Here is a 17,346-nt window from a genome sequence, read left to right as displayed (position 1 = left end):
GATTGCCACCACCTGAGCTTCTCTTATTCCCCGGAACCTTATTTCAATCGATGATGATAGAGGTCGATTAGTTAGGCCTTCCGGGGAGATCCCTTCGTCAGATTCCGTCACAGAAGTGGTGCGTCGCCGTCAGGATTGATTGGCTTGGGCTTTTCGTATGTGTGGGGGCGAGGCAAGGGAATGGTTTCCGATCCAAGAAGGGCAGGATTGATTGGTTTTCCTGATTTGCCATTTTACAGGAAGGAAGAGAACGCCGAAGCAGAGACAGAGGTACGAGTTTGGCCGGCAGCAGCCCCTTGTCGGCCCTTTCCCGTGATGCCCTAAAGTGGCGTCATCTCCTGGATGGTAATTGACAGATAACAGACTGGTCGCCCTGTGGTTTGTCCTCATAAGCGCTTTTGGCGGTTGCCCACAATGGGAGGGTGGCCAGAAAGAACGAACTGTGCCGTTCCTGGAGACTAGGACTCGCCTCTTCGATGTTGTTATTTGTGAGTCGTCAAAGAACGTGCCACAAGAAGACCCTTTTAACGTAAACAGGCGTTTTGTGAGAGCTTAAAGACTTAAACCGCATTTTATTTCAGTCTAAACTTTCGTGGACGAGAGGCCACTTCTTTAGAGGCAGTTCTCAGGTAGGCGTTTTTATGTAGGAGGCGCAGGAAGAAAAAAAAATAAACGAAGAGTAGAGTCAAGGGGTCGACATACAAGATATGAACCGTCATTATATTGTAATGTATTTTTACATAATGATATTTCTTTGTGTACTTTCTACATTTTATAGCCTGCTGGTTTAAATGTCTATTTCTTTTAAACCTGCTACATAAAATGATCCACTCATAGCATCTGGAGCAGTGGGCCCTAGTCCACTAAAGTTTGGCTGGGATAAAATTTGGTTAAGAATGCATAAGACTGCTGTTTATTTTTGCTGCAACAGAGTAATATATATTCCTCTCTGGAATTACAAGTCTTGTTATTTTGGGTGAAGTTGTCTAAGATAGTTACCCCTCTGAGATTTATTGACATTTTTGCTGCATCAAGAAGGTTCAGGTGGTATACAGGAGCTTTAATCACATTTCATTTTCAAAACAGCTGAGTGAGGTAAGCTAAGCTCTGAGAGTCTGGTGTGAGATCATGCTGTCAGATTCATAGGATGGTGAGGATTTGCATCCAGGTATCCCTCCTAATTTACAAACCACACTGGCTCTCAGAATTTGAGTTCATTCTTTACCAAAGAATATCAGCATCATTGCCCCTTCCCCCAGCTCACTGCCTCAGTTTTATGTCAAAATAGCAAAGAGTCTGGTAGCACCTTTAAGACTAACCAACTTTATTGTAGCATAAGCTTTTGAGAACTACAGCTCTCTTCATCAGATGCATCATGCCTCTGACATGCATCTGACGAAGAGAGATGTGGCTCTCGAAAGCTTATGCTACAATAAAGTTGGTTAGTCTTAAAGGTGCTACTGGACTCTTTGCTATTTTGCTACTGCAGACTAACACGGCTAACTCCTAGATCTAGTTTTATTTCAGAAATCCTTTGTTCAAGTTTCAAAACTTGTCTTCTTTGGTCTCAGGAACTGAGGGCTTTAGTTGTATGATGTAATATTAAACTTTAAATTGGCTTTCATAGCTCTGAAACAGTGTACCCAAGTTACCTTATGCAGCCTATCCCTTGGGTTGCCAAACTCCAAGTGGGGCCTGGAGATCTCTGGGAATTAAAACTGATATCAAGGCCATAGGGATCAGTTCCCCTAAAGAAAATGGCAGCTTTAGAGGGTGACCCTACACTGCTGAGGTCCTTCACTTCCCCAAACCATGCTCTCACCAGGCTCCATCTGCATATCTAGGAATTTCACAACCCAGAATTGGCAGCCTTACCTATGATGCATACTTGCTGAGAAATACATTACATTTTGTGCAGTGGGATTTCCCACCGAAGTGTGCATAGGATTGCAGGTTTAAGAAGGCTCTTAGAGTACAGAGCACCTGTAACTGTGATGATATGGGGATTCCCATATATACCACTGGTTGCATCATGGTACCATAAAAAGTATGAGTGCACTCTCTGCAGCAGCTTCCAGTCAAACTAGGACTTTGCACCAGGTTTTAGTTAACTTTGGAGAGTGATTGTCTTTTGAAATCCTAATGCAGGTAAGAATTCTCCACCTCACTCCTAGCTAAGGATACTTATGGAAAAACCATAACTGCTATTATGTGATCTTACCCTCTTTCCATATTATTTTATATCATGCCTTTGACAGGTTTTTTGTTTGTTTGCATTGTTTTCCAATTCTGTAATCCTAGTTCTACTGGATGTCTTATGCTGTCTGATCTAGTTGTTTTTATATCTTGTAATCTGCCTTGAGTCTCATGCTACAATGAAGAAAATAAATAAATATTTGTTTACCTTAATGTTGCCTTTTAAAAATGAAACAGGGGTCTTATTAAAAGTTGAAGAAAAGGGAAACAAAGAGTAGGTTGCTAGATAGAATAGAAAATTTGAAGAAAATGGGAAATGAGATAAAGGGCACTTACTGCTTTCATTCTGTATAGCTTTCCCATTTTTCCTGTCTAAGCTATCCCTATATTCCCCTTTTCTACTAATCATTTTCATCATCATAGGGGTTGTCAAATCTCTGACAACTTCTAAGATTTTCTGAAAACTGGTGAATCCTGAAAATTTTAAATATGCCAGTATTATAGGAAAAGGTGAAAGAGAAGTTTCTAGAAAACATTTTGAAAATGGACCATATTAGAATCTCAGAGCCACAAGTTCCTATTTGACTCTAGTGTTACAAATTTAAATAGAATTTAAAATTCCAAAAGGTATCAATTTAGCCAAGGTAAATCATTAATGCTTTAGGCTGTTCCTGCATTGGGCCGGGGATTGGACTAGATGGTCTGTAAGACCCTTTCCAACTCTGATTCTATATAGCCTGGAAAGCCAAGTATAGGTCTTTAATAAGCACATTATTAAAGAAAAGTGGTTTTCTTGTTCTCATTTATTTGTGTTGGAGTTTTATAAGCTTTTTCCATAACCACAGATTAGGAACTTGTTTAACTAAATGCAGACTGATTCGTGTGAGTTTTAGGGAGAAAAATATAATGAAGCTGTATGCATATAATCATTTATAAGATCAGGGTTAAGGTTAGGCTCAGTGTAGGCACTGAGTAGTGTAGGCACCTTTTTGGATCACCTTTCATCATTTCTCTTCATGTGTGTCATAGTCAATATAAAAATTGTAGTAAAGTGGAAATCATTGTTCTGGTTTTTGTCAAACAGATTCAAGTAATTGCTTCAGGCAGAGAAGAGTTGGGCATGTTTTGATGCACACTAACATGTGACACTTCAGCATACCTTGAACCCATAGCAATTTACAAAAGAAACAGAAGTGTTATATAACAAGTCACATTGGTATGATTGTCTCTGTTTCAGAGTGAGAATTGTCCTTGGAACAAAGAGGCCCATGGAAATGGCCAGTGTAAGTAATATAGCCATTGTATTATCTTGAAAAACTGACTTTAAATTAGCATTTGAATTTCTACTTTTGTCCTGTGGCTTGAGTAATTTATATCGTATATGAAAGTTACCTCCTTCAGTACTTTTTGTGAAAAATTTGAGAACACAGAAATGGAAATGACCAAACGGGAGTACTTAATGCTTCATGAGCCACAATGGACTTCTCAGGTGAACTGAATCCATGAATAGAAGGAGGTATGATTCCCAAAAGCTTATTTTGGAATAAATTTTGTTAGTCTCTAAGATGCCAATAGACTTTTGCTTTATTATATATAAAGTATAGCATAAAATGATTCGCTTCACTTTTGAGGGATGTCTGAAGATGGTTGTTCACTAAAACAAAATAATAAACAGATGTTTGCAGAGTTCTATAAATATCTAAAATATTCCTGCTTCGTAGTGCTTATCTGTATGTATAATCCTTTTAAGGCTGAAAGAGGACATTGCAGAAGATGTACATTATAACAGCAGCAGTCTTGCACATCCTATGTGTGCTTATTGAGAAGCAAGTCCCATTGAGCTGGGGGGACATGGCTAAGTTAGTGACTGTAGGATTGCCATTTACGACCTGATATTATATACGTTTACTCAAAAGTTACTTTTGTCAGCGGAGATAACATATGCATTGGATCAGGCTTTCAGTCTACAATCCTAAATAGTTTCTAAGCCATTGTTTTTAGTGGAATTTGTAGCTGTGTCATGGATAGCATCTAGTGTGCACTGATTCTGTTATTTTTTTAAAAGCATTTTTTCTCACTTGCTGGTTGTTGGTTGCAATACCCAACAAATGTAATGAGACGTAAAGGGTTGGATTCTATAAGCGTTCTGCTCGCAGAGGCAGATCTTTCCTCACCTTCCTGCAGGAGACCCATGGAACTTCTTAAAAGACAACTCTGGGTGCCAGGAGAGCCTCGTGGGTAACCTGCCACCTGACACGCGTGGCTGCATTATGGGATGGTGCTGGATACAATCACCACCTCCTTCTTGTGGTGGCAGGAAAATGGTAGGATCCAGCCCAAAGTACATAATTAATGTTTATTATGTGCCATCAAGTTGCTATAAATTAACAGCCTCCTAAACATTACCATTAACAGCCTTGATCAGGTCTTACAAACTGGAGGCTGTTTATTTATTGATTGGCTTAAGCCATCTCATTTTGGGTCTTCCTCTTATCCTGCTGCTTTCCACCTTTCCTGGCATTATTCTCTTTTCCAGTGAGTCTTGTTTTCTCGTGGTGTGACCAAATTATGATAGCCTCAGTTTCGTCATTTTAGCTTCTACGGAGAATTCAGGGTTCATTATATCTAGAACCCATTTGTCTTTTTAGCCATCTATCCCTAAAACTCTTCTCTGATATCAATATAAACATTAAATAATAGTAGTAATAATCAAAACTAAATAATTTATACTGCATGTCATACGGTTTTTCTTTAAAAGTTAGATTTGGATGTAATAGTATATTGGAATTTAACATTTTTCAACTGTGTGAATTGTCACATATAAAACCTATTGAATGACTGTATAACTATGTTTTTGACGCACAATGTAATCCTTAGCAGAGTTGTACTCTTCTAATTACATTGAAATCAGTGCGTTTACTAAGATATAATTCTGTTTAGGATTGTACTGTTAGTGACATACACCGTGCAATCCTAAGGAGAGTTACACCAGTCTAAGCCCATTGAAATCAATAGGCTTAGACTGGAGTAATTCTGCTTAGGATTGCACTGACAGTCTAATCATCAATATATCTAATTCTCAACATGGCCCAGCCTGTAGATACTTAAATCTGGAGACTGGAGTCAAAAACAAAAAGACAGATCTTTCTACAAACCTGAGAAAAGCCCAAATTTGCAGAAAAATCTGTTTTTTCTTAAAAAAAAAAAAAAAAAAATGGAGGGGTGTGTATGTTCAGGTGTCCAAAATGATAAGAAGCTTTGGCCAGTGCAGAAGGAAACAGATAGTTGCCTTTATTTTTTTGAGAAATATTCCTATGAAGAGCAAATTGCTGTCAGGAAACAATATTCAAAGGCTTTGGTTCAAAAATATATTCTCATAAGATAAGCAACCTTAGGAAGCACATGAAAATGAGCACTTACTGGTGGCCTGTTTGTCACCGGGGAGTTGGAAGTTCTCATCAAGGAACTGGAAGAAAAACAGACACCAGTTAGAGACTCCAACTGCCTCTGTATTTGTCTGTGGAAAGTTGTATTATTTGGCTGAGAAATTGTGTACTAATGTAATTGTATAAATTATATGTTGAGGTAATATAAATATTTTGAAATTCAGCTTAACACGGTGATATTTGGGTATTACACTAGTCCAAAGTGATAATGCAGTGCCTGTAGTTTTAAGAAACGAATGCTATCAGTAGCTGTTGCTAACCATATTGCCAGCCTTCAAGCTTAGTTTCTGTCAATAAAAGACAGGGCAGAGAGGACAAGGTACTTTTCAGGGCTATTTTGGCCTTCAAAGGAGGACTCATTGGGGCCATGCCTGGCAGCAGCCATTAGATGACTTGCTGTCATACAACTTGCAGGAGTCACCCAGGCTCAGCCGCTTTCTGCTGTTTGACTGCAGCCATCCCGTGAAAGCCAGTGTGGTGTCCTAATTAGAGTTTCAGATTAGGATGTGAGAAACCAGAGTTCAGATTCTCACTGTGTAGTGGAAATTCATTGAATAACCTTGGATCAGTTACACAATCTAATCTACCTCACAAGGTTATTGTGAGAAAAATGGGGGACAGGTGAATGATGTAAGCTGCTTTGGGCCCCCCTTGTGGAGAAAGATGGGGTATAAATGAAGTGAATAATAAATGTATCTGTATATGGGGTGAGATAAAAGGTAGATCTGTTGCTGGGTTGGAAGGAGAGAAGCAATCAGGGAAGGGTGAGGGTATGGGAGTTGCCAGGAGGGAGTAGAGCAAATAGTGGGAATGAGAATACAGGGGTAAGTGAGGTGCCCTCTGCAAGTCCTTGCAAGTACCACATTCTGCAACTGGGCCCAGCCAGTTGGCACAGCACAACTGGGCCCAGCCTGGCCCAGCGGCTGGTACCACACCACTCAACCAGTCTTCCTGGGAAAAGCTTAAGATGGGTAAGGGGGACAGAAAAAGGTTGGGTGGGTGGTAAGAAGAAAATGGTACAGGAAAAGGGGAGGAGATGCTACAGGGACTTACAGGAAAGGGAAAGAGGAAATAGTGCGGGGGGGGGGAGAATGAGTGAGTCCTCCCCTTGTACGATTACGGTCCCCATGCATGGAGGTCCCACATTTGCTGCAGACTTCAGGTGCCCTTTTCTGGTTGTGATTTCTCCCCTTCCCCACTCCTACTGCTGATCCAACTTCTTGTCAAACTCTAATGCAATGTGAGCAGCTGTGATTAAGTAAGGCTTTCATATACTTTTAAACAGCTGCAGCAAGTCTTCAGGGAAAGAAAGGTTCAACTTTTTTAAAGAAAATGTATCATCTAGTTGGGCTCTCAGTGTTCAGGAAAACAGTAGTTCATGTACATGTTACTTATTTTTAAAATAAGCATATTTATTGTTGTTTCAGATTACACTTCATGTTGACTGCATGTAACGAACCATTTTTATTAAATTCGCACCACAGCATGTTGCATTCAGTTGAATAATAAGATAATAACTATCTTATTAGTTTCCTAATAGTTGCTGAATAAAACACATCAGTGTCGTCTGCTATCTAGTGTACAGTAGTGGCTTCTTGATACAGAGATAGAAGTAGACATAGATATATTATGAACAGACATTATTAAATGAAGTTTTTAAATCATATTTGTTTTAGGGAAGAAAATTTTATGACAAGCGTAAAAGTTTTTTTTTTTCCCAAAATCAGATTCTTGAAACTTGATAACTTTTCATTCTTTAAATTTTTATTTAAATCATTTCTATGTACCTTTATAACCAAATAGGGTTCCCAAGGTGAATTACTTTAAAGGTAATCTTTTTTAAAAAAAAAAATTCCTTCTTTGAAACCAGTGCCTTCTCATTATCTCTCTGGCAACCTAGAGTTTTTATTCTTCTACAAGGCAGTTTGCATATATATCATTCTTACAGCAATAAAATGTTCTCGCCATATGTGTCTTTTAAATAATATACACATTTGCTACAACTGCATTGACAAATGAGTGCTGCACTGAACAAACCTAAAAGTGAAGGTGGTTAAATTGTGAGCTTAAAACAATTTTGTAATTGTTTTGAAGAGAATCGAAAGCTTGTGTAAACCCGGGGGTCTGGGACTGTAAAATAAACACTTGAAGGGTGTCGGCCAAAACATTTTGTAGTACATTACTTATTGTGCTGGCATTTGTTGTCATTAGGCTTCAGAATAAAGCCACAAGGAGATGGTACCACACGTCTGAGCCACTACTGATTCAGGCTGCTTTCCAATTCAGGAAGAAAAATTGAAGCCATTTTATGCTCGGTTCGTCTGGGTTAAGACTTCCTTTCTGGTTTTGTTGTCATAAGATTTTTAAGTTAAGGCATGAGGATAGCTTAGTTGCATGAGGCTGGGGCTGAATTTTCTGCCACTAGCTCAGTGGCCGAGTATTGCAGCCAGCTATCCCTAACTGAATTGTCAGCTTTGCAGCGGTAGATGTGATGTCTCGAGATAAACTAGTAGAACTAACTTTGCTTAACAAACTTTGCCAGTAGAAAGAATTGATACACATCTACTTGCTCTTTTAATGCGTTTTGCTTTTTCTCTATATGACAAATGTTATTTGGACACTTCTCCATATGGAAAATCATGTGCAAAATTCCAATGCACAAAATTTTTTTAGACGGAAATGTTAATTTTTAGCCCCATTCAAAGAAAATAATTAAACTAGAAACACAGAGAACTAGGTTACGCATTGCAGCAAACAGATACCTTTTCATAGAATGAGGCTATGTGTACTAAGTCGTCATTGTAATTTGCAACCTGTGCTACATTCAGTTCTCTTTGTGTCCTCTTTAGGTACTTTGTAACAGAGCTAGACTGGTGACGTACCTGCCAGGATTTTATTCTTTGGTTAGAAGGGTTGTAACTCCCAAGGCTTTTTCCACAGCAGGATCATCTGGCTCAGATGAGCCTTCTGTTGCTGCGGCACCTCCTGATATATGTAAGGACAATTCCAAGAATTTATTTCACATTCATTAACGTCTGAAATCAACTACCTGGGGCCAAATGCCTGTTTTAATACATACTTACCTTGTGGAGCTTATGGCCTGATCCTAAGCATGTCTTCAGAATTGAGCCCCACTGAATTCAATGAGGCTGACATCCCAGTCAGTATGCTTAGAATTACAGCCGTGGGTTTTCTACTTGAACCTTACTGTTACTTTTTTCTTGCAGCAGTATGTGCAGAAATGTCTATTGTTTGCTACTGAAAATAATGATTGCAGTTTTTAAAATGAGATATTCATATAAACATAACTCTTTCGACAGGTCCAAGAACTGTGTGGCCAGATGAAGTAATGGGACCTTTTGGTCCTCAGGATCAGAGATTCCAGCTACCGGGTAATATAGGCTTTGACTGTCATCTAAATGGTACAGCATCTCAGAAGACAACAACTCAAGCCCACAAAAAATTGCCTGATATTTTAGTAGAGCCTTTGGCAACTGAAAGGCATGAGTTTGTGATGGCTCAATACATCAATGAGTTTCAGGTAAGGATAAAAATGACAGAGTCAGCCATGGGTACTCATACCTAGATAGAAGATCTGGAAAATGCATTCTCCAGCTCTAGAGCCAGTGCAGTAAATGAACAGAACCAGACATGGATTTTGGAATGCTTCTGGAGTCAGGAATCTTTGATCAATATACCCTAGGCAAGGACATGAAGCTACACTTTTAGAATATTTATACCTGATCAGGCCAAGCCTCATACTCCCTGCCAAGAGTCCATGTTGCACATTCCTTTTCCTTCTGTTGGAAACAGTTCCTGAGATCTCAGCTAACTAGGTCTAGGTGGTTCAGTAGGCAGAGTTCTGGGTTTCAGCCACAAGGCTCTAGACTGAAGCCCCAGAGTGCCTGACAGCAAGATTTTGTTTAACCAACAAATGAGAGGAATGTCCAGAAGTCATCTTGATCCTTTTTTTGAACTCTTAAAATGTAAATAATGTTAAATCTTTTAAGATGAAAGTGCTTGGTGAAGTGGCACATTACATCTTTTCTATGGTTTATGGGGAATTTCATATTAGGTACATAGGATTTTACATTTTTCAAGTTGAGACAGCTTATCTGTTAAAAATTAACTCAGCATTCACACTGATTTATGAACAAGGAGACAGAAACACAAGAATAACATGGAACAACCTCAATGAATAATCCACTATTCAGTAGAATTGGTCATGCCTTTGGAATAGTTTGGCTCCCAGTGTTCAAGAGAGCTTTAAAATCAGAAGAGTGGCAATTGCATTATCTGATTCTTGTCTTAGGAGGGGTCCAATGTAAATTGCAAAGTTCTACCAGAACATACTTCAGTTACTAAGTATTCTGTCTCCTTCCTGTTTTCTAATAGCTTGAGGCTTACTGGATACCTTAAGCCTTCCAACAGAGTCCTCCTTAACTCTGTTAGGATTTTATAACTAGTCCTTGGAAAAGACCTTATATGGTGACAGAGACCCCTCACACACCTTTCATAGTCCTTGCCACCCAGGCAGGTAAAGGCTGGGAATCCACCACATGCCACCTGTCTAGCCTCCAATATAGCAGGCAGAGAGACCTGATTCAAATCCTCACAGGGTCCCTTCTCTCCTCTTCCAGAGGCTCCACCAGATGGACAGCCTGTTTTCTGTATGTACCTCCCTTCACCCAGCTACAACTCAAGGCTTTGGGGGAAAGGGAACGTGGATATTATTTCCTGTATATATGCGCTGCCACCATTTAAACTAGGCCCATTTAATGTGACCAGAGCTTTTGTGTGTGGTATTTCTTTTCCCTCAGCCAAGATTTCAAGCCAGCCAGAGTTAAGCAAAACAAAAACACTATTAACAAGATGGGACATAGGAGTGAACGGATTTTAAACTAATAAACTGGAGTTAAACTGAGCATGTTTCAGTGTAACAAAAGAGATTTGGAATTAGCCAGCAATATCTCTGCCGCCTCTCCTCAGCAGAGTCAAAACTCTTCTCTCACAGCAGCTCCTAAGAGCCTTCTTTCCCTCCAATGGACACTAATTCTTATTGGCCCGACATTCTGTGCACTCCCATTGGCTGGCTCTCAAGAGAGATGGAGCTGGAGCCAGTCCTGTCCATCACACCTTAGTCAAAATACATTTCAAGAGTAAACAAAGGAATTTGTGCCACTTCTTTTAAGTCTTACCCACTTAGACCAGCATATTGCCAAGGCTGGTTACTAATGTGTGATGCACTAATATCACAAAGCATTGTATTCAGGGGTTCCGTTTAAGGGGAACAGGAGAATGTACCATTTCCCCCTTGCTTCAACCCCAGGCGATTATTTATTTGGAGTGCATGTCTGTAGCCAGGCTTCTGGTTCTGAACTGTTGTCAGCCAGTTGCTTTTAAGACTTGACCTTAAAGGACCCTTTCCCCTCCATTTATTCATCCAGTGAGGAACCTCTGCACTTTGTGGAGGATTCAAACTTTCCGGGGTATCCAGACAAATCAAATGGGGCATTAACCTAAACTTGGCCTTCACATGATTTGATAATGTTTTCTAGAAGACCCTGACTGTTCACCTGCATCAGCCTATTGCAAGAGAAGATGAGCAGGAAGAGAGAGTGAAAACTAGTGCCCATGTGTCCTGTGTTGATAACATCACTGGTTATTATGAGATATAAAACAAATCACAACCAGTGCTCTTGAATGTATCTGAAAGCAGGCCTGTGAACCTTATTGTATAATTGGTTGTCTCTCTCCATCCCCCCTCCCACCCTCACATTTGAAATGGCTTCCTGTGCTCATGCAGATGGGTAATCACGGTGTCTCCTAGGCAGTGTCCTGCAGTTCATCAGGAATAGAATTGCCCTTCAGCTGCCTGGAAGCTGTCCATCATTTTGGTGAACCGTCAAATTGTAGAAAAATCTACTAAAATACTTCTTACTGTATTTTGCTTGAGTCTGAAAATTATCTCTTTTTATTTCTTCAGAATGCCGATGCTCCTCATAAGCAAATTAATAATGCGAAAGCGTACTTTGAAGCTGCCAAGGTAGAATGTGCAATACAAACATGCCCAGAACTATTACGCAAAGGTACAGAATTTGTTCTTACATTTTTTTTTACCATCTAATTATCTATAGACTTTCAGCACAACTATAGACGCACTGCATCAGTACACTGAGAAGTAAGCCTCATTGTTCCCATTGAAACTTACTCTTCAGTAAGCATGCATAGGTTTATAGCTTTTATGAACTGACATTGCATACAGAGAGTACTAGGGACTTTTTATTAACAGTATTTGAATTAATTTCCTTTGGTATTTTATTAAGAAAAAATAACTTTCTACATTAGCAAGACATTTAGCCCAGCAATATGAAAGTTGAGTCGGGAATAAATGTATGTCTTCATTCTGATACTTAAAATAAGGTAAGAGGAGAGAAGTATAATAGTATTTGAAGCTCTTTGCTTTGTTTCATTGTTTTCCTTCTTTGTAGATTTTGAGTCAATGTTTCCAGAAGTGACTTCCAACAACTTAACCATATTAACAGTAACTCAAAAAACTGCGAATGATATGACTGCCTGGAGTGAAGAAGTTGAAAGTGAGCGAGAAACTCTCGTCGAAAATGTAAGTCATTGGGTTAGTGATTGCTGGCAAGATTTTGTGAATGTTTACGTATTAGTTATCACACTCCATAGGTGGCAAAACATATTTGTGTTGTTGATTCTGAGACTGGAGTTTAGATCTTGCTCCAAATCAGAACTAAGATACTCTTTTTGAACAGAGTATATGTGGGGAGCATTGGGAACATTTAGTGTGGTTAGCATTTTGTAACTGTCACAACCGTGCAGGGCAAAGCAGTCACTATAAATATACTTTGGGTATTTGTTTCTTGGCGCTACATGACTTTTTCCATGGTGTTTTCAGCTTGGTTTAGTGTATGTAGATTGTTTTACTTGAATCTTACAAAATTAATTCTTTTATCCCCAATCCGGTTTGAATTCGCTAAACATAGATCTTACCTTTCACTTTGCCCGAGTGATTGTTTGCAGAATTGCCACTAGAGGTCACCCTTTCTTATAGCAGTGATTTGTTTGTTTTTTTAAAAAAAAGTATTAGTAGTTATATCCTGGCAGACGTTACTGCTGTTAAGTATTCTGCATACAACAGTTTCTGTTATTTCCAAAAGTGTAACACTTTCGTCTTTAAAAATGACCTTATATAGATCTGCTATGATTCCTTTCAGCATGAAGAATTTTTCAAAAAATATATCTAACGGCAGCTTGTTGGCAGGCCATCTGTAAGACATTTCCACTAACTCCTTTTGAAAATTTTTGCAATTTCATGCAGCCTTGATATGGCCTTTTAAGGTTATCTGATTGGGAGAAAAGAGTGTAGTATTCCAGCATTACCATTAACATTGTATAGAGAGGAAATCTCCATTTGAGTGGGTCACTGTCTCTGTGTTAGTTACGGTCTGTTGGTCTTGGCCGTTGTAATCTGGTCTAATTACATCTTAATTGTCCTCCATCTTCCCTGTCTACCTTCCTGTCAATTCCAATATAATTACTGTAAAGGTGCTGGAATGGAAGATGTAACCTTCTGGCCTGAAGGTTCCTAACTGCATATTCACAACAGAATGGTCTATTTGTTTACACTGTGACCATTCAGAAATAAGTTCAGGAGAACTAACTTAACATGAGAGACTTTGGCTAAAGTAATGACAGTTAGTTGCAGGCAAAGGTTGGTGTTGCAGCACTGAAGCCTCAAGCTGTTTTAATTGACATCAACTTTGAGTGACTGTTGTAAGATGGTAACAAACCAGGATCAAAAGAGTCCATGCCCATCACCAATGTTGTCTAAATTATTACTGGTGCACCAGTGGTTTAATATAAATTTGAAATCAACAGATAATTAGAGCTTGCCGTTTTAGAACACAGTATTTGTTAACATTGTTTCACGCTGAGTAAGCTTGTCCTTTGTTTAGGTTATTCATACACTGGTCTTGAGAGGAAACTATGTCTGGATTCTATGCTTCAAGGATAGGGTCAGGGTTTTTTCTCCAAATCAGTTGAAGGACCATGCAATTTTATGGTGAAAATAAGTAAATTAATAGATTGGAAGTTTAATAAGAATTTTGCTTACATTAGAATAGATTGAGGCAGTTAGCAGAAAATGAAAATTGTATAATATTTATGTAGTATTGGTCGAATTACATATCTTTGGTTCAGTTCAGACATCATACAAAACTATGGTTTAATTAAACTTATTATTGGTGAGTGAGATTACATAAACGTAGGCTACTCCACTAACTATGGTTACTTAGGGTCTATCAAACCAGGATCTGCATTGGTTTTGTTACCATAGTTTTATAACAATAACTGTATATGATGCATGAATGCAGCCACCCCAGCTTAATCCTGATTTGTTCCCCAGCAATGCCTTCCAGGCTATCAAAGGAATGCAGTAAAACCAGCATTTGTTAAGGCAGAACAAAATCTGAGTTTTCACCTGTGAGCTGAATCCTAGTTACCACAAAATTAAAGTAAATCATAGTTTTGTGTGATATTTGAACTGAGCCTTTGGGTTGCTGCATTAAGGCAGAAATGTGACCATATACTGGAATTGATTTCGATTAATCCCACTATCTGTACAGGAGACTTTTGTATTGCTTCTTAAATATATGTTCACTTTTACAGTAATTTGGTGCAGGGAAAATGCACTACGCTTAAAAGTATATTCAGCATAACATATATTAAATAAATCTGGCTTTATTTAAAACTGGTACAATATGATGTACAAGTGACTTATGGTCAGCATAAATGGGCATTCTGGTCACATTTCTCTGATAAGCTCAACCATCAGTATCAGAGTCAACTTTTCCAAAAGTTTATATTCCCTTAAGCAAGCATCTTATTGAAATATAACTTCTTTAAGCACGGTCCAAAGCATTTATAGATGTAAATGCTTTCTTTGATGTTACCTCTTCGGCAACTGTTTTTATTGAAGAGGTGAGCCACTGCTAAATTTAAAAAATGCAGCTTGCTCCTTTGACAGTGGCAGCTGTGTTGGAATTTTAAAGAATGTTCAAGCTGACTACAGTTTTCTCCCATGCTTAAGAGTCTCCCTTTAGACTCTAGCACCTTTGTAAAATAGCATCCTATATTTAGCAGTTATTATAATCTGTTGTGCGGCTGTTTTGCAAAATAATTTACTTAGCAAGAAAATTTGGAAAGAATTTTTATTATAATTGTAAACTGTATTTAATTTCTGCTGTACTGTTAAAATACTCAGAACTGGGAGATTAATGTTTGAAATGGACAATCCAGAAATGGTAACAGTGAACAAAAGTCCTATATTTGTTTATTCTTTTTCTTTCTAAAGAGAAAAGTTAACTGGTATTACGCTCTTATCCACATGCTCAATCAAAGCAATTACATTCTCCTAGTTATACAAAACTATATTAATCTCTTTCTGACTAAAACATAGAATCCCAAAATAGGTTATTAAGTTTAATCTTCTGAGTACAGTAATATGGTGCAGAAGAAATTAATATGTACTAGGCTTAAAAGTATATTCAGCATATGAGAATCTCACAGTCAACATCTTTGTTTCCTCTCTACTTAGTTTATCAATGGTGCCAAGGAAATTTGTTATGCTTTGTCTGCTGAAGGTTATTGGGCAGATTTCATTGACCCAACTTCAGGATTGGCAGTAAGTAATTCCATAAAAGTATGTTAAAAAAGGGCTGTCGAACACTATCAACCAGCAATAGACTGCAAAACTTTTTGCCTTCACTTTAAACCATTGGTCTGAATTACTTTCTAAGATGCTTTTTGTTTCCCTGTGACATTGCAAAACCGTCAAGGTAGTTGGACCCTTAAGGAGCAGCTAAACAAAAGAAGACAAGACTGGGTTTTGCTCCACCTTATGCCAGTCACACACTCTTAGCCTAACTTAATTCACAGGGCTCAGGTGAGGATAAAATGAAAAGGGGAAAAAATGTGTGTGACTCTGACACTGGGTAATATGTAATACATGGACGCTTTGCAGTGTGCTGATCACAGGCTGGCCTATGTGCTTGGCTAGTCACTCATAACATTTATTTTTCTTGGTGGATGAATATACAAGGAATTTAGAGATTTGTTATTCCTATTGCATATCAAGGGGATGGGTGCATGGGCCTCAAATGAAGGAATAGTAAAGCAGAATATTAAAAATAGATACAGTGCAGTAGAGTTACAGCCTTCTAAGCCCACTAACTTCAGTGGATTTAGACAGATGGTCCTCTCCTTAAGGCTGCACTGTGAATCTTGGATTTTAAACCAAATAAATCTAATACATTTAGCAATGTTATTTATAACAATGAGCCATGTTTTTTTTTCTTTCAGTTTTTTGGCCCTTACACAAACAACACCCTTTTTGAAACTGATGAACGTTATCGCTATTTAGGATTTTCCATTGAAGACCTTGGCTGCTGTAAAGTTATTCGTCATAATCTCTGGGGAACACATGTGGTGGTAGGAAGCATTTTCACCAACGCTGCACCTGACAGCCCTATCATGAAGAAATTGAGTGGAAATTAATTGCGTGACATTGGACAGTTCTGTTACTCAAGCATTGGTCAATAAACACCGCTGGGGGAAATCAAGTGTTAAATTACACTGCTTGGAAGTTTTAAACTATTATTTATTTTAGTTATTGCGCAGTGTGTGTAGTCTACACACAATCTATAATGGTAATTCACCTTTTTATTTGAAAGGTGTATATATGTAATACTAAAGTATTTTTCTCCTGTTATCAATGAGATGAATAATCCTACTTTGAAACACAAATCTTTGACATTCTAATGTCATTTTCATCAGTCCCTGACCAAATCTGGAATTTAAATAAAATTGCAAAATATATTATAAATGGCAGATACACCAGTTTTAATACAGATTACAAATTAATTGGGAGATTTTCTTAATTTCGAAGGAAAACAGTTTTGAGATAAGAACATTCACAGTTGTACAATTGGCTGTTATTAAAGAAAATTAATCCTTTATTTGTGCCAGGTCCCATATTGTTTTGTTTCTATTTTCTGTATTTATTTGGAGTGCACAATTTATTTCAAGTCGACATGTGCTATATAAATTTGAAAGCAGAGTCCTCCTTCATGATGATTAAAAAGCACGATCTGTATTCCACACGTTACATTTTACCTATTTTAAAGGCTTTGCTCAACTTTGCTTTCAGTTAGTATGGTGAACTAGTGGGTTGGATCCAGAGACCTGTAAGTGGAAGGTACCAGGAAACATGGATTTTTGTCATGTTCCCATTACCCCAGCAGTTCTTTCTGACCCCAGAAAAGTTGATTCCTAGGGTGGTGGGATCTGTGTGCCCTGAATGTGGAGGGAGTATAGTGAGGAAGGGAAAAATCCACGTAGGTCCCACAACCCCAAGAATCAACTTTCCCAGGGCTTGGAGGTGGAAACTATAACAGGCAGTTGCTTCTACTGATGACTTCACTGGATCAAACTCACTGGCTTGAAATATGTTTCTAACATTCTGATAAGCTTAACCATAGAAATACTTGCATAACTGCAGCACCCATTAATGCACATAACAGATGAATTTAGGGAATTGTCGATGGATTACACCAGTATAAATGTATAGAATCCTTTTTCGGGGGGTAGGGTGTTGGTTAACTGAAAATTCTTAAGATCT

General features: G+C 38.4%; 1 protein-coding gene across 5 annotated transcripts; it reads left to right on the top strand.

The window, feature by feature from the left end:
* The first annotated feature begins 213 nt into the window (after window positions 1-213).
* MMADHC (metabolism of cobalamin associated D) lies at window positions 214-16,684 on the top strand. Of its 5 annotated transcripts, none has more exons than XM_054972247.1 (8): window positions 214-270; window positions 3,434-3,479; window positions 8,492-8,636; window positions 8,963-9,183; window positions 11,629-11,731; window positions 12,134-12,264; window positions 15,265-15,351; window positions 16,029-16,684. In XM_054972247.1, the coding sequence occupies exons 2-8, from the start codon at window positions 3,465-3,467 to the stop codon at window positions 16,221-16,223; spliced, it is 897 nt and encodes a 298-aa protein (XP_054828222.1). In that variant the 5' UTR covers window positions 214-270; window positions 3,434-3,464; the 3' UTR covers window positions 16,224-16,684. The 5 variants fall into 5 exon arrangements, with proteins under 5 accessions (XP_054828222.1, XP_054828221.1, XP_054828219.1 ...); XM_054972246.1 differs by lacking the exon at window positions 214-270 and adding an exon at window positions 352-488; XM_054972244.1 differs by lacking the exon at window positions 214-270 and adding an exon at window positions 352-529.
* Window positions 16,685-17,346: the final 662 nt, after the last annotated feature.

This window comes from Eublepharis macularius, chromosome 2, assembly GCF_028583425.1.
Source record: "Eublepharis macularius isolate TG4126 chromosome 2, MPM_Emac_v1.0, whole genome shotgun sequence".
Lineage (NCBI taxonomy): Eukaryota > Metazoa > Chordata > Lepidosauria > Squamata > Eublepharidae > Eublepharis > Eublepharis macularius.
This window is presented reverse-complemented; position numbering and strand designations above follow the sequence as displayed.

Excerpts from the sequence above, each read along its gene's own strand:
- MMADHC (XM_054972244.1), top strand. The coding sequence starts at position 477 with ATGTTGTTATTTGTGAGTCGTCAAAGAACGTGCCACAAGAAGACCCTT. Across the intron at positions 11,732-12,133 it reads CCCAGAACTATTACGCAAAG|ATTTTGAGTCAATGTTTCCA; the intron begins GTACAGAATTTG and ends CCTTCTTTGTAG. Across the intron at positions 12,265-15,264 it reads GAGAAACTCTCGTCGAAAAT|TTTATCAATGGTGCCAAGGA; the intron begins GTAAGTCATTGG and ends CTCTCTACTTAG.